This window comes from Athene cunicularia, assembly GCF_003259725.1.
Source record: "Athene cunicularia isolate RWA chromosome 2 unlocalized genomic scaffold, athCun1 chr2_part1, whole genome shotgun sequence".
NCBI classification, from domain to species: Eukaryota; Metazoa; Chordata; class Aves; order Strigiformes; family Strigidae; genus Athene; species Athene cunicularia.
In genome coordinates this window covers 34,938,699-34,961,411 of record NW_020799095.1, presented here as the reverse complement: position 1 = coordinate 34,961,411, position 22,713 = coordinate 34,938,699, and the positions used below count along the sequence as shown (strand labels likewise).

General features: G+C 37.4%; 1 protein-coding gene across 12 annotated transcripts in view; it reads right to left on the bottom strand.

The window, feature by feature from the left end:
• Positions 1-22,713, bottom strand: part of MYO3A (myosin IIIA) — a 135,428-nt gene that overhangs the window by 73,273 nt on the left and 39,442 nt on the right. For all 12 annotated transcript variants that reach the window (XM_026841630.1, XM_026841626.1, XM_026841633.1 and 9 more), the window contains 6 exons: positions 18,879-18,983; positions 18,038-18,137; positions 4,154-4,230; positions 2,735-2,880; positions 980-1,045; positions 411-566 (listed from right to left, as the gene is read on the bottom strand). In XM_026841630.1, coding sequence (XP_026697431.1) covers positions 411-566; positions 980-1,045; positions 2,735-2,880; positions 4,154-4,230; positions 18,038-18,137; positions 18,879-18,983 — 650 coding nt within the window. The remainder of the gene's footprint in view (positions 1-410; positions 567-979; positions 1,046-2,734; positions 2,881-4,153; positions 4,231-18,037; positions 18,138-18,878; positions 18,984-22,713) is intronic.

Below are 22,713 nucleotides of genomic sequence, written 5' to 3'. Positions count from 1 at the left end.
CAAAGTATGGTACCACTATCACTTCTTTCAGTCAGTTGCATCAAATTCTTGCCATAACGTGACTAGTAATTTTTGGCATACTTGCTTAAACTAAACATAAACTGACCATGCAAACAGAAGAAAATGCCTATTATTAATTTCCTTAGCTTTCTCAAAGCTGGGATCCTAATCTGCATCTTGAGTCACAGGAGAATGGGGAGGCACTTCTAAAGATTACTTCGCCCCATGTATGAAACATAATGCCCCTCTCTTTCCATTGGCTCTATAGAAGACCCCAAAGATTAATATAACTCTCTATTTTTTGGCCAGGTAAAGTTATGAGAGGTGAATCTTTCTCTGAACACTAGCCATTCCAAAATAGTGAAAGCATCAAAATTGTCCCAACTGGTCTACTTTTTAGATACTTTTACCTTGCCTTTTCAGTGACTCCCATTTGTTGATGCACATCAATAAATTCCATGAGTTGCCTTTGTAGCATGTTTTCTTTTCCTTCAATTTGCTTAATAAAATCATGCTGCAAAAGACTAGATACTGTCGGACGCCTCTCATAATCTTTAGTCAAGCACCTGTACTGGCAGAAAAAGGATATGATCATTGAGGGATCACTGGTAACTTTTGTAATGCTTGTCTGTAGTTCATTCATGACTCCTAATAAATATATCCATCTTAACCCCAACAGCTCTGTACTGAAAATTGTTAAGGTTTCACAGAATTTATGAGTCCAAGAAGTTAAATTACTGCATTTTAAAAATAAATATTATTTAAATTAAGAAAAAAACAAATGTCAAGTGTTTTAAAATGTTGTTATTTCATGTTTTAAATCTGAAGCCTCACTTGGAAGTCAAAATGGATTTAAAAACTAGGGTTTTAAGGAGGAGTATTAGTAGCAACAGATTCCCACAGAGAATACAAAGATATTTTACACTTGACATTTACACATGTTGCATATTCAGCTACAGTGATCTCAGTTGTTACTCACTTCTTAATGAAGTCATTGAATTCAGGTGACCACAGTTCAGGCTGCTGTAGCGTTGGAGGAGGATTCCTGCAAAGGTCAGTGTGATGATAAGTTAATAAGCTACTCTCCTGACAAAAACAGTGTGTGAAGGCAGGCTGAGTAACGAGTTTTAGAAGGCCACTGAAAAAAAATATTGATTTCCACTGGTAAAAGGAGCATGGGTAGATGATACAATACCTCGCTGGTTCTCCTACTTCACATAACTAACAAGGAGAAATAGCATGGAGATGATCTACCAAGCATAGCTAAGAATCTTTTTTTTTTTTTTTTTTGCAATCAAATCGGTAAACAGAAACGAAACTAACAACCCATTAATCACTATTCACTTACAAAAGCAAGTTTCTCTTTTCAATAACAATATACTTTCTTAAGATAACTTTTAAAAATAAATTCTATTTGAAGTTTTCCCAGAAATTAATTACTAAATTAATCATCTAACTGAGCAAAATGTCAGACGGAACTAGCTCTTAACTATTTCTCATTCATCAGAAGCTAATCAGAAGTCAAGTCAAGGACTAAATATAGATCTATTGTAAATAAATACTACTTTCTTTTTCTGTTGCTAGAGCTGTTTATTCTAGGTGTTAATTTGTTTCAAATTGTTTTCACAGTCTTCTTCCATTCAGAGGTGCCATTTTCACTGAGTACAGTCATAAAGACAAAAGGAATTACCTATAGACAAGGTGACTTGTCTGTTTTCAATCAAATGTCATAACTGCTTTTCTTTAAGTGCTGCTTAATATTTGCTCTATCACTTTCAGGTTTTACTTAAGGGAATGAAAGGATATTGATCTTATATTTGCTCCAGAGCAGAAAGGTGCCCATTATTTGTAAGGGTATAAGCCAGATATTTTCTTGAAGGCCTAGCTGAAATGACTGACCACAGCAGTTTGTAACTGCTTCTCCCATAGCAGTTAAAGGTAAGAAGAGCATTCATGCTCTGCTTCAGTGCCAAGTCAGCAAAAATTTCTTAAACCTGAAGGTAATTTAAACTAATTTGGGTGACCTGGCTGAAAAGGACTTGAAGCACTCAGGTATACTATATGGTCTCAGCTGTTGCGGTACTCCTCCAGCTGTTAAGAGTGAAATCCACAAACTTCTGCACGATCATCCCCTATGGACTTTGAGATGGATGTTCTCTGAAACACTGTAAGTGGCACTCTGGGTACTTTTATCTCCAGCTTTAAAGAAAACACAAAAAGTTGCTATTTGCACTGCCCAAGGACAGCAACACTGGAACTGTCAGGAGCAGCACAAGCTAATGGAAAGTGGCAGCCTAAATATATGTGAGTGGTGGAACAATATTTTGCTTGAAAGGGCATGAGATTAACTCTTGAAGACAGGTAAGGGGCCTGTTCACCATACCCAGGCATACTCAGACTCTATTTCTATCATAAGTCATTCTTTGTAACAGAATATATTGGACTCAGCTAAGCCCCTCTGCTCTGCAATACTGAGCAACAGTCCACTCAGGAGAAGGCCTTATGGCTTTTTCTCACATGTAGGCCCAGTCAGTTCTGAGCTTCTCATTGCGTGCCCGTGGTTAAAGCAGAGCCTGCAGAAAATACAGCTGGACAAAGTATTTCTAACCTCCTCCTAGTATAAATAATATGAAGAAGCTTCACAAACTTACACAGACTAAGTTTGAAGAAAGTAACAGTTAAAAAGAAGAAGTTCAGTCTAACTTGACAAGAAATAATCACATCAAGATATTACCTTGGTATTTTGAAGAGTGCCCTCATAGGGTGCAAATCAGCAAGGGGTGGATCTCCATCTCCCAACTCTATTGCAGTAATACCCAGTGACCATGCATCACATCTGGCATCATAGGAGCTATCTAGCTGCTGCTCACAGGCAATCACCTGTTGGAATAAAAGATTGGGATGGTCACTGGATGGTCAAATGTCCAAATTTAAGAGTACTCCCACAGTAGGGGGGAATCTCATACAGGATGGAGATACTTGGTGAAATAAACACACTTGCACATATTTAGCTAGGTAAAGCATCCCGTTGCTGAAAAAAAAGCGATGTTTAAACTAGGGAAAGCAGGTGTACATGAACACCAGGTTCTCTGTCCAGATGTTCCCTGATCTGACAAAACGGTGCAATTCCTTGGCTTTTTCAGCTGAAGGTGGTCAACTGCGTCCCATGGCTGAGGGAAGTAGAAGGAAAATAAGCAACTTTATATCTCTGTCTATGAATTATTCCTGCAAAGTAACTAATGGAGCTATATTGCTCTCTCTATGAAGTGAAACAAGCAGGAAAGAAGTTGTTGAATTCACTATCTTCTACCGGGTCCTTATTCAGCCAAACCAGCCAGTTTCAAGAACAAGCTAATTTCTTGACAATGTGTTTGCCACTGGATTACAGCAAATATATTTAATTTCATATACACTTCAGATCATTCACAATGTCAGATGAATCTAGAATTTTTCATCCCACTAGCTATAGGTGTAAAGCAATGTGTATGGCATTAGCTACATGGCTAGACCGGTGTGTATAAACAGAGTATGTTTATAAAAATACACGTGTATAAACAGAGTAGTTTCATGTGCTATAAATAGATGTATATGCATGTGTTTGTAGCACAAGTACATAGGCTTATTTATAACAAAGTATTTTTCCTGCCTCAGCTTAAAATGTATTTATTTATAAATGCTTCAATTTCAGGCTGGAAAAATCTCCAAAGATACATAGTACATCTTATTCATCCATAATAACCTCTTCCATTTCTTTCTGTATTAAAAACCTTCCAGTGCAGAAATCAAAAAATAAAAGCTATAATGTATCACAGTACTGCCCTGGGCTCCTTCAATCCATGGAGAGATGAGATACCTATAGTTTCAGAGCTTGGAAGGCTGGAAAGGATCAATGGTAGTACTCTCTCCTCTTTAACATTTCAGTAAGCAATTTAACATCTTGCTCTCTGGCTCTAACCTTATAATTGCGAAAATAAATTCCATTTTAACTTAATCCTTGCAAACATGTAAGAAAAAAGCTTTAAAACACTTTTTTTAAAGGACATTGCTATTTCATTTGGTGAAAGGACCACTGGTCAGGAAAAAAGACAAAGAAAGGGCAGAAATGCAGAATGTGGCAGCTCAAATGCCAGTGACAAAATCACATGAATCTAACCTCTGGAGCCATCCAGAATGGGGTGCCCACGGAGGTGTTCCGACGAAGACGAGTGCTGGTCAGCTGAGCAGACACACCTGGAAGAATGAAGGGAAGCTGTAATCATAGCAACTGCTATTTCCATCCAAGACAGCCCTTCTGAACAGTGACATCCTTGTGTTGTCATGCTACAACTTCCTCTGCAGGCAAATCTCAAATTCATCTTTTCAGTTCTCTGGAAAGAGAGGCCAGTCCTCAAAGGTACTCAGCCACTTCAGTTGAGGTTCTCTGCATCCTTTGTTTCCAGTGACTTCATCAAGACTGGGATTTAGTCCCAAATGAGTGTTTCATTAGTAATCTGACTCTGTATATTTTGACTGGTTAATTACAGTTTTTCTATATCCTGTTTTAGGAAAGCAATAAAGTACTTCAGGAAAAAAAAAAGAAATAAAAATTAAAAAAAGGTACTGTACCTTCCAAAGATTCTTTCTTTGTTTTAATGCTCAGTACTGACACTAGACCTCTATTTCTTTATTTGCATATTTCAGGTTGAACACTATAGAAGATACTTATCCTCATCTCTTAGCTGCTCTGCCATAAATTAAGAAACAACTAAACAGTAGAATCTCAAAAATTCTTACAAAAACAGAAGTCTCTCCATGCTCAAAACATATTCTCAAAGCAACATCAAATGCCTGCAAATCAGCTTTGTAACATGAGCTGTAGTTTGAGGAATTAACTATTTCAGGCCAAGAGCTGGAAAATGAACTCTGAAGTCTAAAGATTCCTTAAGGTTTTAAATTAAAAGACACTGAAATATTAGGAATTCGAGTGGGCTGCAGAACACTTCTGACCAGCTTGCCACTGATTTCCCTCCTTAGAAAACAAGGGTGTATTGGTTGTAAATATCTCTAGTGCATGCAACAGGAAGAGTACAGCACATGGAGAAAAACAGCCCCTCAACTAGCATGTCCTGAACTATTATGGATTTGAGTAATAGCCAACTGCAAGGTCCACCAGGGGCGTATTCTGAAGTGCTGATATCATGGATGGCAAGAACATTGTTGTGTTCCCAACCTCTGACTGACACTTGAAGCTCACTCATACATGCATCTCTTGAAAAAAGACTGAGTTTCACTCTGTGAGTACCATTTCATTGTTCTGAAATACATCAAGCTCCGGTGAGCACCACTGGCTAGTTTCAACTCTGTATTGTGTGGTTTGAACACGCTTGACCTTAATCTTCCTGAAAACCCTTCAGATGGTTCATAACAGGAGCAATTCACATTAACTGCCCAGTGGAAATACTGACTAAACCTCTGTCTAGATAGAATTTGATTGGCTTGGGTTTTTTTCAGTGGTGATCAAGGAACCACAGAGGGTTTGATCTGTTTTTTTTACTCTAAAGCTATGTGTCAGCTCTGATTCACATAATACCAGCATTTGTCCATCACAGAAATGTATATAACTGCTAAAAATAAGGCAGAAAGAAAGATCCCCTCTGTTCCTCGGAGACAAACACAACCACTGCTTTTGTGGCTGTCTCCCTCTAGTCTACCCCAGGCTTGAGAAAGTTGATTATTTCTCTTTCCATGCCTGCAGAAAGTCCAATACACAGTGTTTGCACCATGGAAAGCAGGACAGTGTGAGTCTTAGCACAAAGTCCATGAATCCTGCTTCGGCTCAGCTAAGCAGTGGCTTTGTTTTTGCTACCTCAGGGAGTTGTCTGAGGTCCAGCTTCCGGCTCATGGAGTCTGTGGCTGCTCTGAGCCCTCAGCAAAACAGGTCATTCAGCAAGCAAGGAGGAAGCACACATCACAGGTCTGTCACCACTGCAGTGATGCCGGTGGACATCATTATGCGCTCCTTGCTTTTGGAAGGAGAGGATGCTACTTTCCCCTCTCCCTTTCTACGTGTTGTGGGAGTCCCCTGTGTTAAGCTCTTTTTTGCACTTGTGGACAAGGAAATGGGATTCAGATCTGCAGGCAAAGGCATTGACTAGATTTTTATGATTCCAGTGTCAGATTTTATAAATAATCATAAATTTCTGTAGATATAAGGAGTAAAATATAAAAGGAACATTAATGTGCACAATCTTCTCTGTGTACTTTTTTTTTTCTCTTTGAACTGTAATTATTAACAAACCGAAGGATTTCTCCCTCCTCCCCCTTTTTTTTTACTTCAGTAAAAAGCTGATTTGATTTGAATTGTTCATCACTACTTTCTTTAGGCTCTTGGGGGGGGTTGTGTGCTTTTTGTTTGTTTGGTTTTTTATCCTTTTGCTCTTAGCAGTAAAGTGGCATTTCAGATTATGGAGCGTAGGTCCTATGACAAATGATATTTCCTTGGGCTTTTCCTGTGTATAGAGGAAGGATGATGTAATTCCACACTTAGTAACATTTCTTCCAGCATTTCAGCAACCAGTCAAGCATATAGCTGGCGAGTTTTTTCAAACTTGTATATTTTCTAACAATAACATCTTGCTCCTCCCCTACCCATTACTACTGCTTTGTTGCAAAATGAGTCAAATATTTTCAGGAAATCTAAAAATATCCCATAAAACTGTGTTTTATTACACACAAATTGTAAATTTTATGAAAGTGAAGAACTTAATAAATAAGTACACCAACGCATACCATACTCAAAAGAAAATATTGTGCATATAGTTGGAAAAAGGCTTTCGGGTTTTTTCACCTTTTTTTTTTTTTCCCTGCCAAGCATTAGTTTACTAATAAAAACTGGAAATTAGCAGACTTACACCATGAATATTATTCAAGCTTTTCATTGCAAAAACTGGCATATTGGAGTAACACTGAAAGTAAAGCCACCTACTTATGACCTTAGCACTTAATAAAAGAAAAATAGTGCAGAAATGAGCTCCCTATTATTATGAAAGATTTGTCTCATAGTAGCACCCAATCTGAGCAGACTGTTCTGATCTAAACTGGGAGGCTATACAACATCATTTTATGATTATGTCCTGTGACAGAAGTATGCACATTTTACTGGTTGATGCTAGTGGGGGAATGGCAAGTCCTAGCAAATTCTACTAAATTCACATTTGGCATGCAGCAAGAAGACTTCATTCCCAACACACCAGACACTGTATTCATACATAAAAACACAGATCCTACCCCAAAGGGCTTATACTTGAGCTATCACACCGCCTCTGGCTACCTCTTCCATCACCCTTTTTGTTTGTGCCTTCTCTGTCCACTTCCCTATGAAAGCACCCTCTTTGTGACCTTCTTTGGATTCAGAAACTTCAACTCAATCATTCCTCAAGCTAGTCTCTGGACCAGAAACTGCTCACACTGTTAACTTTGCAGATCTAAACAGGCTGAAATGCTTTGAATTATTTCCCAACATTTTTTTAATCTCCTAGAGAAACAGATGTCAACCAGCAGCAGCATCTTACACTGCATTCCCCATAAGCCATCTGGCAGATATGTTTTGGCATTCCTGTTCCATGACATCTCCTGCAAAAAGATGCCTCTCCTTCCTTGCCTCTGTTGAATGGTGCGAAGGCAGTGCCTTATAAATGACTCAATTTGACCTTTTTATTAGATCTGGCAGCAACGGGTCCTAACAGCTTAAGGTTTTCTTTTAGCATCCGAAGCTTCACTTCGAGAAGCTGCCATTCTTATCAGGGTGCAGACAGGGAAGTAGCTACTTGCCACACAACAACTGTAATTGTAATGAACTGTAATTACAATTCCTCTGTAATTGCTGTTATCTTTGACACTGTCCATTTCTTTGTTTGCTTCTTTCAGGTTGTACTGGTGTAATGGTACATATCCAGACATGATAATTTTAGACAGATTGGCTGAAATGCATGTCAAATGCTCAAAAAATAATACACATAGTTCCTCCATAATGACAAAACACAACAGGGAAAGAACAAGATTAAAACACAGCAACTCTGATTGTCCAGATGGCAAACACTGCAACATAACAGGTGCACAACCACATGCAACCGTACTGCAAGTATGGTGGTATCCCCACGAAGATAGTAAAGGCAGATTAGAGAGCTTCTCCCAGCACGGATAGGAAGCAGAAAGATATTTAACAGAAAATGTTACTAACAGGCCACAAGGACACAAGTGGTTGGTTTGATGACTTTACAAGAGATGTTCCAGAACCTTTTTGAAACATTGACAATACTCAGGATTCCTTACAGACTATCAACTGACTTCAAAAGCAAACTTTTAAATCAAAAGATCACAGAGGCAATATAGTTTCCTTGGGTGAACTGCTGACAGAAAAGCGTGCTTGAGAACAACTGCTCAGTGATAAGTGCTCAAATTAAATCCAGAACTAAAATCATGTTCTGACCAACAAGATGGAAAAGAAATAGTAAACAAAGTTGAAATGAGGAGCCAAAAATTTGGAATTTTCAGCAGCATTTTATGTTGAAAGGTTTTATGTTATGATGACTTCCTTTTCATAAATCCATGCTGCCTACTCAGAATCACCTTCTTGTCCTTCATATGCTTAGAAATTATTTCCAGGATTATTTGCTCCATCACCTTCCCAGGGATCAAAGCGGGGCTGACCAGCCTGTAGTTCTCTGAATCTTCATTTTTGCCCTTCTTGAAGATAGCTTTCTTTCAGTCCTCAGGAACCTCCACCAATCTCCAAGGCCTGTCAAAGATTATCAAGTGGCCTTGCAATGACATTGGCCACCTCTCTCAGTACTCTTGGATTCATCTCATCAGGTCCCCTGGACTTGCGTATGTCCAATTTGCTTAAATGCTCCCTAAACACATTCTTGTCTACCGAGAGTAAGTTTTCCTTGCTCCAGACTTTCCACTTGTGTCAGGGATCTGGGATTCCTGAAGACCAATCTTACAAGTAAAGACCATGGCAAAGAAGACAATGAGTGCCTTAGCCTTTTCATGTCCTTTGTCACCACATCCCCTGTCTTTATGTATTATTTTAATGCGCACAGTGTTTTAATTATGAAAACTAGAGTTTCCCAAACACTTAGGAAAACTCACACCGCAGATGTAAATCTTTAACTGAAATAGGGTGTACTTTACAACTCCAGAAAGATCAAAACTTGGCTGGAACTAGATGGTTTTTAAGGTCCCTTCCAACCCAAGCCATTATATAATGTGATTCTATGATATGATTCTAAAAGCTTAGTATCCAAGAAGACCATGTATATGAACTGCCTAGGAGATGAAAAATCCATGGTGTTTACTACAAAAGCAAGAGGCATAAAGTAAAAGGGGGATTAAAAAAAAGTTAATCTGCACTATAAAATACATGGTGATATAAATGGAAACTAAAGGAATCAAACTCCAGTGGCTTTCACAGTAAACTCACCACAAGGATTAAAGACAAAGAAAAGTTATTTTTAAGCATATAAGGAACAAAATTAAAATCCTAAATCAGATAAAGAATCATTACAAGTTACAAACTGATAATAAAATAGCAAACAGTGACCTAAAAACCCCCAGAATGTTCTGTGAGAAAAAAAGAAAAACAAAATTTTATATATATATATATATATATATATATACACACACACCATCTGTGAGATATATCTTTCTTAAACAAAAGGTTCCAATACAGCTTCTTTCTTTAAGAAATGTGAGGAGTTTTGTATTACAGGAGAATGGGCAGGATGGTGTGGCAGAATACTTGAGCTTCTCTTAGTCTACGATTCTGATTGCACCCTTTCTCCACGGCCTACAGGAGAGCAGGTGACCATGGGCTGCCCTCCACATGCTCCTGAGTGTTTACTGCAGCACAGGGCCAATGATTCCAATCAGATCTCATGCTGTGAGGCTTCAGCTTGTTTCCTGAAAAGGATGAACAGGAACATTTGTTTTCCTGATGCACAACTGGCCAAATGTATTTAGATAGGTGAACTAGTCTTCTCTGGAGCCTCAGGGATTTGTGCAGCTACACATGATCTGGTGCAGTATGCTGGTGAGGGAAGTCCTCCTTAGATGCTGCCTTCCTTTCAAACTGGCTGCCACTTCTGAGATCCAAAAAGGATTTTTTCCCCTGTATGACTGGGAAAATCCTGGAGATCTTTATCCTTGTTATATAACATCATTTTCCTGTTAAGAATAATTGGGTTACTAGCAACATCTATGCTGATGGGATAGAATATTTAAAATACCTAAGGGCTGGAATACTTCAATACAAATGAGCTACTGGGTTCAACTTTCAGATAAAAATGAATGGGTATCAGTATACACAGGTGAGATAAAAGGGTTTCTAATAACCTCAAGAGATTACTATTTTGTGACCCATGAGAAAACCAAGAGCAAGTCTTTGCTGGCCAGAAAGGACAATTTTCTCACTGCATGTGTCTCTGGCATATGACACCATCTTTCTGTGTCAAGCTTCTTTGACGTTCAAGGCATCAGTGACATCTTTATGTGAATTAGTAGAAGAAAATATTTGAAAGACCAAATAAACAGCTTATCCTGGATACAGCATTTGGCCACATGATTTCTCTTTTTTTTTTTGTTACTGGACAGTACAAAGGTTTTCATTCACACACAGACCATAAAGTAAGTTTTTAAGGACTAAGCTTTCAACAAGGAATTAAACATTCAACAATGAAAATGTTCCACAGCTCAAGTCAATGCAATCCACCTTATCCCTTTTAACCCTGGTTTGAAAATTTTGAAATTACTTTGATTGGGTTCAAAGCAGTTTGACAAACTGCTCATGAAGAAAACTTTCTTCAAAGTCTTTTACTTTTAGTGGCTTCTGCCATAGTTCCCTAGTAAATGCTTTTCAGTAGCAACATGGGAATGCCATGATATATGGTATGCAGAAATGACAACACAATAATAGTCTGGTTTTGATCTGAATCAGTGAAGCAGACAGCTTTATTATGGATGCATGCTAGAACGACTAAGGCAAATACAAGTCTTGCTATGATTCATTGCTTAAAGTAAGCTAAGGGCAGAAAGAAAATTATTTTATTTTTGAATAATTTCAAATTAAATTAATTGTTTCATTTTTGCAGAATGATTCAGACAGCATTTATAGCTAATACAGGGCATGAAGAAAGAAACACAATGGCATATTCTGACTACTCCAGTATACATAATCTACAAAAGTTTGGAAAACTACTCAAGGTCATACAGATCTCCTCTTCAATGTCAGGAGGACATGTGAGGCTGGGAACCATGTTATCTATTAAAAGGGACAGAGATTAAAATGTCCTTCCCCAAAACACTCCAAAACTCAAACTTAGATCGCTCATAATTGACTTTTCAACCTATTTGCTGAGCACAAGGTGACTCTAGACTTGCAATCCGTTGCAGCCTGACCAGTACTGCATGCATTTGCAGCACAGTCCTGTGAGCCTCCTCTCCCCCTGCAGTGCCACGTGCCAACAAGGCTTGATAGACTGATCTGTAATCAGTCAGCAAACTGCATCTATCAAGCCTGTTCGTGGTGGGGAGAGGCCACAGCACTGTGTCGCAGCAAGGGAACAACAGAGTTGGTGAGGTGTCACGTTGAAAGGATGAAACTCAGTGCTGTGGTTCCCTCCTCAACATCTGACCCAAGATTTCAGATGCTTTCTGCACTAGACCAGCAGAAAGCTCCCTCATGCAACAGAAAACCAGGAGAGGTGAGCAATTAAGCAGATGAAACTATCGAGATGGAGTCTTAGCGTGGACTCATTAATTACTTTGAGATACCTCCCTATTATTCTGGACATACTGTACAGTGTAAATGATTTTACTACTCTTGTTTTGTCATTATAGCAGCTGCTGGCTCATTTACACTTCAAAAACTCACTGTTTAGTATAGTTGCAGAATTTAAAATATTCTGGCCTGTATTTCTGTATCAGAATAAGCATGAATATCATGCAATAAAACATAACAAAAAACCCTACGCATTCTAACTTACATCGATCAATTGTTACTGATCACTAGTTGTGATAAAGCATTACTAACATGCCATAATTTGTAAGGAGGAAGTAGACACCACTACTGAGTCACAACGAGAATGCTGACAGAATTACTACACACTTTCTCCAGGGAAAAAAAGCCCAAGAAATTTATTTTATGAATTCAATTGAATTATGAAATTAACTTAATACTTTCATTTAGTATTTCCTAAAGGAAATTATGTATGTTTTCTAACATAGAGTTAATATAAAAATACATTTCAAAAAAGAGTGCCTTACAATTGGCTTGTTTCACCAAATTGCAATTTTGAATAATAAGAATGCCATCCAGAAATGCCAGCATTAAGATTTCCTTAGCCCTTAACTTTGGATGACTTCAAATAGCTTTGAAAGGAGAATGATCATTCTCTCCATAACAAAATAATAACCCTATTACATTCCAAACACAAAAGCTGACCTCTGTCTAGCTGCAGTTTCCAAACTATATGGAAGAAATAATTCAAGTTTTAAACAAAGGAATGTCAGTTTTCAGTATGTCTAAATAAAGCAATACAGCATTCCCTCCCCCAATCCATTTTTCCCCAATGAGTCATACTCAGGTTAAATCTCTAGTTGACTCAGGCTACTATACATCCACAATAAAGCTGTGCTAGCTACATGCAAAGTGTGGTATCTGAAACTGCATTTGGAATGCCAAGAGAATATTAACAAGCAACTTCTAAATCAAACACTTCTAATATTTGAAACAATAGCAGAAAAATGCAAACTAAGCACTTCTGAATTACAAAAAATCACCTTACCTTTACTACGTATTTCGTTAATGCTTTAAATGTATTTCGTTAAATACATGGCTTAATTATGCAATCTCTTTATCCACAGTACTAAAGGAACCCTCAAAGTCATTATTCCATTAACTGCATGCAGAACAGCTTGTAATTTTCCACCATCTGTGAGCAGCAGTGAGATTGCATTACCTTCTTTCCATGTCTTCCACTGGAACATGCTTTATCTATAAAAAAAACCCTTAGATCTTTCCTATGTATTGCTTATCCAGAGAATCTAATGATGGAGAAGTTTTAGATACCATTAATTAAATGCCTAAGAAGATAAGGAACAGTGTCAATCCTTTTCAATATCCCCTTTACAACAGTGAAGTTACTAGGCAAACTGGGGGAAATCATGGGATCTCTTGTAGATAGAAATAGGCTTAAATTTTAAAGATTTAATGAATCCTCCAACATTGTATTTTCATAAGATTTCTAATACCCATCTAGATGTTTGACTTTCCCCCCCCCCAATGATCTTTCATGGCAAGAACGTCAACAGTCTAATTACATGTATGAAAGTAAGTTTTCATTCGATGCATAGAAGAACATGGCCTTTAGCAAAGAACAGTGCTGCTGGAAAACTATGTATTTGCCTAAGAGGTGGAATACAATTTATACGTAATTTTCTTCTGGACATTTCCAAGGCAACAGCTGCTCATCCTGAGATATTTCTAGTTTGTAACATCAGGCTTCAGCAGTCCCATGGAAGTAGGAGCTACCTGTACTCTTGTTCCAGACTACCAGCCTACAAGGTCATCCCTAAGCATAGCTGAAGAGGAATTTTCCATGAGCATTACACTCTCCTGTTTTCAGATAAAAGAATCACTTGCCACATGACTGTATATGTTTCAAAACTTTTAGTGGAAAAATGGTTCTTTCCTCCATGACTCCGCACACATCAGCAACCTGTCCGCTGACAGGAGCTGTGTCCTCTAGGATCCTCTTCTTTCAATAACATACAAACGTGAAAAGGTCTGGCTTTCAAGCTCCCAGGCTCACTGCAATGTCAAGGGAGTTCAGAAACATGTCAATTCTTTCAAAATGAAATGTTACTTGGATGCTTGCAGACCAGAGTTAAAATAATAACAATAATAATAATACAGCTAAATTTCTTTTCTCCCATTTTGCAACAGCACGTTATCTGACATCTCAGAATTTCCAAACAGGAACTGTGTCTTTGACTAATATTATTTAATACATGAAAGGCCTTGTGCAGCATCCTGATTTCAAGAAAAGAAATTTAATTCAGAGGGACTATTCAAAGAAGCAAGTATTTGTCAGCATAAGCAGATGTTATATGCTCAGCTCCCTATGAAATTGGTTACACATTGTAAGAGGCACATGAATATATGAATTTTAAAAATTTTACTAGGTGCTTTTCTGAACCTTCAGTGGCTAAATGGCTAAAATTTCTTTTGAGATCTGACTCTTTCAACTAAATCAACTGTATATAACCAGAATTCTGAAAAAGAGATGTAAAAGATTTCCTTCCCAGAAAATTATATTTACCTTTGCTTATTAATGAAGAATATTTATAAAAAAGGAAATCTGGCTCACACTTTGCTTGCCTTCAGCTTTTTTTATACAATATATTATACAGCTATCACCCTTTAAAGTGCTGCAGAAAATTTACTTCAATGTAAATGCATATTTTTCTATCAAATCTCTATCCTATACTGAATACTTAACAGCTATACTTGAATATAGCACAGCTATTTATTATTTGTATTGATGTGGTAGAGGATGCTCCTTGTTTGGACCATAATTGCTGTGATTCTCAGGCATCCTTCACCAAAAGTTTTCTACCAGAACAGCGTAACAGCTAATTACCACAAATGTTCAGGTAGCAAAACTGCCTTCAGTAAACTTTCTTCTCTTACAAGGAAAATATGGACTTTTAACATATCTAGAAGTACAATGAATTCAGGGGCTGAATCTGTGATCATGGGATGTGCTTAGAGTAGATCACCTTGGCTGCTACTTGATATCTGTAGTAAAAAAGAATGATTTAGATCTCTGCTGATCTAAATTATCATACTGGATGGATGTGGGGAAGGAGGATGCTTAGTATTTCAAAGTTCTTGTGGCTCAGCGAGTTTATTAAAATAATTGCTATCTGGCAGCTCCTTGATGAGCAATTGAGCTCCAGAAGCATTGGTGTGGAGATGTTATAAACTCGTTTACTTGATTTGATCATTAATGTATCAACGGGGATTGGGTGTTTTTTAGATATGAGGATATTACTGGGGTGATTAAACAATATTGCAGAAGAATTTTAAGGGAAAGCAAAAATTTCACTCAAAGCAATCTGGGTGAAGCACTGCCATGGTATTCTTTCAAAGTCTTTCTCATTTTAACTATCAATACCTCTATGAAAGGCAAACAGTTCAGACTGTTAACCTGGATTTTGGGAGAGTTTTTCCACATATTTTCTGTGTCACCTCAAGCAACTAAATCTCTCAAAGTTTCAGATCTCCAGCTGTTAACTGGGAATTACAGCAATTTACTTCCCCATATAATTGTTGTGAAGGTCATCCATTACAGACTGTGCAGTGTTCAGAAACTATGGTCACAGCATACATAAATGCCTATGACACAACAGCCATAAGGTAATGTGTATAAATTGTGTCACAGAATGAAGCTTCTGGAAAGTCAGTACTGTTGTGCAAGAAAGGACTTGCAATGGTGGTACACTATACACCAAGTTCAAAGAGTACAAGAAGAACAAAGGAAAGAAAAGCCATTCTCAAAGGTGATTTAATTCACACAACACATACAGACTGAGAATAGGTCTTTTCCTAGTATTGTGCTCCATAAGGCACTTCAGAGGTTCATCTTTCAGATACAAGTTTTATGCATGTGTTGACAGGAAAATCACCATAAAGAGTATCAGAGAAGGAGAGCAAAGGGTTCTTCAGGAACATAGCATCATCAACCAGCATGGAGTAGAATGGTGCAGAAAAAATTATCTTGGGAAGGGTTCACTTCCTCTGTCAAGTGTGTTTGGTGGTTGAAGGAGGCCCTGATCCACTGTTTCCGCTCTCCACAACAGAAAAGCTGTGCAAGTGCTAGAAAGGGCTATGTGATTATTTGGGTTGTTCTGGTTTGTTTGTTTGGCCCCATGTAATAACTGGTTCAACTTAAAACAAAAATTTCGCTTCCATTGAGCGTTTACTGGGAGAAAAGGCAATTGTGCCTGCTTGTCTGTCCCATTCTGTAGCCTGCAGATTCACAGGCTTATATAATAGAAGATGGCTATGAGTTTCAGTCCCTGATCCAATAAATGTTTATGTACAACAGTCTGTAGCAGCGCCAACAGATTTTCATCAACTCACATTCCTGGCTAAAAAATACTCTTAGAATCTGATTAATGTGGGTTTAAATCCTCTTCAGCAGAAGACACAAATCTCCCAAATCCCAGCTGAATACCTTAAACATCAGCCCGAACAGTGAATGGTATGTCTTCCACAATGATTTTGTGAAGACTGTATAAATTTTTCCCAATTGAAACTACTCATTATTGGCTTCAGATTGTTTTTAGGGGAAAAAAAAGCCAAAGAAAATTTCTATCTATTCCTAAATTAAGGTGCAGTTCCTATACTTTGAGAGGAAGGACTGCAGATATTACAGGCCCCTCTTCACCCACATAAATGTGTGTGTATGTATGTTTGTTCCTTGTGCATGTTCTCATCTGTACTTTGGCATCACAATTTTTCCCACAAGATTTTAAGATTAGTTTTCAATTACAGCCTTAGCAGTAGATTGTAGAAACTGGGGAATAAATAATTCAGGTCCTCATCCCTGCAGTTTGTAGGTTCTGACATCTGCATAAGTGAATTAATTTTCAGAAGCATTGACCCTCCACAGCTCTAATTGCCTTCAGCACCTTAAAAAAAAATAGTATCCACAACACATTAAAAACCTGTGGGAAAAAATATTGATTTTGCCACACATTAAGCTTTCAGACTATCAGAAAATACTAGTAAGTGTATGGCAGATAATTTAGGAAGTCTGAAGGCTTTTCAACAGAAGGTTTTATCTGAGGAATAAAATAATAAACATAAATACATGAATTTTCAGAAGAATTAGTAAACCTAATGGTTGTGGGGGTTTTGTGGGTGAAGTAATGAGAGTTGCATAAATACAATCTACTGAAAGGAAGACACTACTCTAATTGGAGTTAAAATCCCATGATTAGTTTAAACAAATGTATCAATTGAATAAATCTCATTAACAAAATAGGAGGGTAAAGGAAAAGTAAAGATTTTTGCTCTACTGAATGGAATTATGATATTTACAGTTGTCTGCTATGCTGTGAAGTAGTGACCAATAAATTGAATTTAAACATTAGAAGACAGTGTGCTACCAGACAATAATAGTTCATAATAACAAGCATTGCAAATTTTTGTACCACCACCACCACCTCCCCCCGATATGAAAAAAATTGTCAATACACTTCCAAGGCAAATCACTGTGGTATGGCGAAACCAGATGACAGCATTCAAGAATCACTTTAGGCCTAATAGACTTGAACAGACCCTTTTCATTTAATGCCAATTCTGAGGTTTAGACTTTCTAGAAGTTATCTGTTAGTCTTCCCAGACTTTGGAAAATGGGAATTACCTAAATAATATCTCTCCCTTTACTGCCTTGAGGTGGTATCTCTTGTTTTCCTTCAAATCAAACTGATGAAATATATGTGACTGAGGTGGAGCACTCCCATTCTTCACAGTATCTAGTAAGTTTTAAGTCCTTTCACATACAACATGAAACCTTTGCTTATCAGCTCCTAATTTCACTGAACCAGTGCACTGTCCTGGAGGAACTAAACACCAACCTTATTTTGAACCCTGTTAACTCACTTGGACACTTCACTTACTGTGTCTACACCAAAGCATTTGGCATTTACTACCACCATATTATGACTTCTATCTGTTAGCCACGCTATCAAAAAAGCATTAGCAAAATTGCTGGAAAACCCAAAGCTGTAAAAACTCTGAGTGTGTGAATGTTTTATTTCTATCAAGTTAAAAAGTAACTTTGGTTATCCAAGTGATTTTTAAGGAAGCACTCAAAAGTTAATAAAAATTTAATAGAATTAATCTTTTCTGATGTGTTTATTCTATTTTCTTTTCCATACTTCAGAAATACAACATTGGTTTTATGTATAAGTAAACATAACATACCAAAATCCACAAGCTTGACTCCTCCTTCAGTGGTCAAAAGGATATTATTTCCCTTAATATCACGGTGGATAGTTTTGTTCTCATGCAAATGCTGAAGTCCCTGGAAGGTAAGATATAAACATGAACTTTTAACTAACAGCTCTGTCCTCTGTGTTAGACTTGCAGAAACAAAATGAGAGCAGAAAAGTATGAAAAAACTAAAAACAGAGATTTGTTTTTAATCCTCAGAGCTGATGGGAAAAACAGCGTACCATGAGGAATTGATATTTTTTAATTGCCTCACTTTATGTCAAAAAGAAATTTTAAGATAAAAACAGAAAAAAAGCACAATAAATCTGTATTTTTAGAGTATAAATTCAAAGAAAACTACTAAGGCCTGAAATCCACTGCAGAAAGTCAAATTCCAGTTAAAAGAAAATGAAAAATAAAGACACTTGATCCTGATTAGCCAAAAAAAAAGTTTTAGTAGTGTTTGAATTCACTAAATCTATTAATTATTTTGCTATAAAAATATTTTGGATCCAGATATAAGAAGTTGAAGAGTATTTTCTGCTCTTTCTCAAAAGAAAAGTGATTTTGATGCAGAACCATATTTACTGAGGAAATTAATCAATGGTCAGAAATCAATTTTCATTCTCTTAATAATAAAACAAACAGATTAACTGTTCTTCACCTTATTTGTTCAAAAAGAACCATCTGAATTGCACATTACCTTGATTTCATTAAACACTGCTATAATACAAGATAGTGAGCCATGTTAGTGGAGACATGATCTTCATTCATTCAAAGAAAAAAATATGAGCTGAATATTGACTGTGCTTTCACCAAAAGCTTATCTTACCATCAGAGCTTCTCGTAAAATGTAAGCAATGATAAGTTCATTCATCCTTTCGCCTCTTTTCAGAAATCCTTTCACAAGATCAGTCACAGATCCACCATTGCACAGCTGCAAAACATCAGGGAAATATAAAAAGGAATTAAGAAATATTGAGTAGCCACCTGGTTTTGGTTTTCAGTAGTTTTTGTATTTGTAGCCAAATGAGCACCTATTAAAATGGCAAACCACAAATTTGCCCTTATGTCTACCATTTATACAAACAAGACACACAGCAACTTTTGCCATTTTTTTCACTATTTTCTGCATTTCGTTCTTCTTACCCAAACGAAAGTCTCTCTGTTTTCCTACATACATGATTGCTTTTCACTGAAACAGAAGTAGCTTATAGGGCAACAAATTTGCTTTGAACACATGTTCTGTGGGGCACGCTAATTGCTTCTTATATTCATCAAGTGCATGTCACCAGCAGTGCAGATTATTACAGCATCAATTCCCAGGTACAATAGCAACACACAACGAACAACAGATTTAAGGCATCAGAAGACAGGTGGCAGAGAACTTCCACCAACAAGAAAATTTTCCAAGGGGAAAGCTGCTCTCTGCCAAGCAGCACTTAATTTCTAGTGTAGAAGGATGTTATACACAAGGGATGGGCATCATGCAAGATGATGAAAATACCATGGAAAGAAACGTTCCATCTCGCACCAAAACAAGATGAGCCATGGGCATAAGACTAATAATAACCCTTGTAGCATCAATCCTGTCAGCTTCTTGTTCCAGATGCAGAACCACAGTCTACTCTGGACAATTCTTTCTCCTGTCTAAGGTTCAGTTAGGCTCCTACAAACCCCTGTCCTGTGCCATAAACATAGGAATCAAAGGTTTGGCCTTGCTCTCTAAAAAAGATTAGTGGGCACACATTACCAGCAGGTTAGTTTAGAGCTGCAATATTTCATAAATTCATTTTTATAATTTACAGTTTTTCCACAGGAAGAAGCAACAAGGTAACTTCAGTGGCTAAGTCTGTAGCAGTTACATATCCACAAAGATGAAATTAGCACTTACGCCCTTATACTATCCGTCATACACCTAACAGTACACATTGATTGAAGAGCCATTGCCTCTGTAAAGCAGCTGCTTCCAATAAAACAGTGAAGCAAATTGTAAGTTTTATACTGTATCATCCAGTAGCTTTTCACATGAAAACACTCACAGAAGACATTCTATCGATGTAGCACAAAACAGTGATTCCTTTTGACTACAGATTTTGAAGTCTATTTAAATCGAGGGCATAATTTATTAACAAAACCTCTCAACTGCAGAACTCAAGACATCATATACTTTTGTATATGATTTTTTAAATCTGTTCTTCTATACCTCTACATTTTTTCTGCACTGCAATTACAAAGAGACTTGCACCTTACAATATAAAACATTTTATAGCCCTTTGTATACAACCATAACAATAATTTGCACTGAACTTCCACCATATGCATGCCTACAAAAATAACATTCAATACACAAGTCTTGTTGCAGGATGTGTCCCCCATCAAGTCAATGAAGGCTCTGGTATGACAGATGCTGAGCTCTATGGCAACAATTTTGGAACTCGCTTTATCTCACCCTTACTTCATTGGGACAATATGCATGCTTAGAGAGGGAAAAACTCATATGCTTAAATTATGAGATTAAGAACTTTATTGGATCAGTGTCAGGTTCCTGAGAAGGATTTAATTTACTGTCTTTAGCCATGCTGGTCTGTCTTCTCCATTGACTTTTTCTGGCTACCTTTTTTTTTTTTTTTTTTTTTTCATTATCTTACCAAGGTTTTGTTTTAACTTTGCCATGTCATCTACACATTTAATCAAACCAAATGGATGATGACAATCTGGTTAATTTAATGCACCTGTATTTCAGGGCACTGAAACTGTCTGACAGCTGATAAACCAACTGTGAAATAAATTATACATTACATTCTTCAAACTATTTTTCTTCATTATCTAGTATTAAAATTTTGCTTCTTTTGTTTTCTTTACAGAGCTAGATATCTCTTAGTCTTTCTGTTCAAGGTTAGGAAGACTAACCCAGAAAGGAAAATATTGTTTTTGTAGGTGGGAGAAAGAAGAAACTATACCTCAGAAATCACATTCTTCAATGTTTAGACAGTAAAGTCAAGAGTGAATTTAGTTGTGTGGGTCAGCAATGTTCATTTTTGCTTTCTTAAACATGTCACTTTAATTTTTCTACCCCTCTCATAAGATATAAATCCCTACTACGAGATAAATATCTGTATTATGAAATAAAACATCTAAAATATCAGGTAAAGTAAGATACTAAAACTGTGATTATTTTAGACCAAACTAAACTGAACTTTGGTATGTAAAAGGTCGGCTGAGCAGGTCTTGAAGAAAAAAACAGAAGCCACCCACGCCACCACGGAAATCCTCCACCAACTCCCAAGGCAGGGTGGCTGAGGATGTCATAGACACAGATTCTTGCATACACACAGGGCAAATTTTCTTTTGCTACTTCTGTCTCAAAAGAGTTGTACTGCTACTTACATCAGACAATTTGTATTTTTCTGAGACCACCAGAAGAGAAGGAAGAAGGGATAAAAGGCTAGGTATTAGAATGCAAGCAACTATAAGGAGGAAAAGGGATTACTGGAATACAACTACAAGTAGAAAAGGAGATTATAGCAGGCACTGTACGTGTGTGCTCTGAGCTGCTTGGGGAAGGAAGGTGGGAATGATGACGATGATGACACAAGTTAGTACTAACCTTGTTCTACTTTTCTACAAGCTAAACAAATCCTCATGGGTAAAATGTTGCATCCGGTATCATTCTCTATTTCCACTGTCCATTTTTTGCAGGTGGAGCTGCTACATGTCCCTATAACCATGCAAATAACTAAAGTTCAAATGGTGATTCTTTCTCCTGACTCAAGCTATCAAACTGCATGTGTGTTCAATGCAAGCTTATCATAAATACATCAAAAAGACCCTCTCATAACAAGTCAGGCTCTTCTCTTGCCTCTCAAAACAAGAACCTACAGAAAACTACAATACTCCTGCCTGACACAGTGGTGGACCATGCTTGCTTGGGAATCTGAGTAGATAGGTAGATAAACTATCCTTGGGGATGTTGACCAGGATCTAGTTCATGATACAAAAACTTAAAGGGGAAAAAAACTCTAAACCATAAAACCAATCAATTATATTTCCTTAGCTCATAGAGTCTTTCAATGAGAGATTACGGGATTATTTAGCAGTACTGCTGGACCAGAAGTTTTCTGGGGTGTTGTTAAATAGTGCAATTTATAATTATGATCTTTGCTGCTTCTTAGTAGCATGCTGTCCACAGTAAAACCTCTGTAGCCTCTTGCCAAAATTACTGAGTTTGAGTTAAGATAACTGTAATGCTTGGATGACAAGAAATCAAGAAGGCAACAGAGATAATTTTTTAGAAAGATCTTTCGCATTTCCGGTGAAGCATCTAGAGAAGAGAGGTTCTGGTAGCTATTATTTCATTGCAGGCATTGTGAACTCACATGGCCAAACAGCTAATCAGTCTGTGCATGACTGCACGTCATTTGGTAAAATATCCTCAGAATACCTTGATGAAGGGCACTATCAGCAGAAAACAAGAAACTCATCGAGGACGCAGGACACAGACATACAGCAGAAGCTACGTGTCTATCTGACCTGTATCACAGGGCTGCTTCTTATCCTAGAGGTCAAAGTAATTTACCAAATGCAGATGTACTTCAACCTGTCATGAGATACAGGCTCTTCTGCGAGGAGAGAGTAATAGGTCTATCTCTCTCGCCCACACTCCC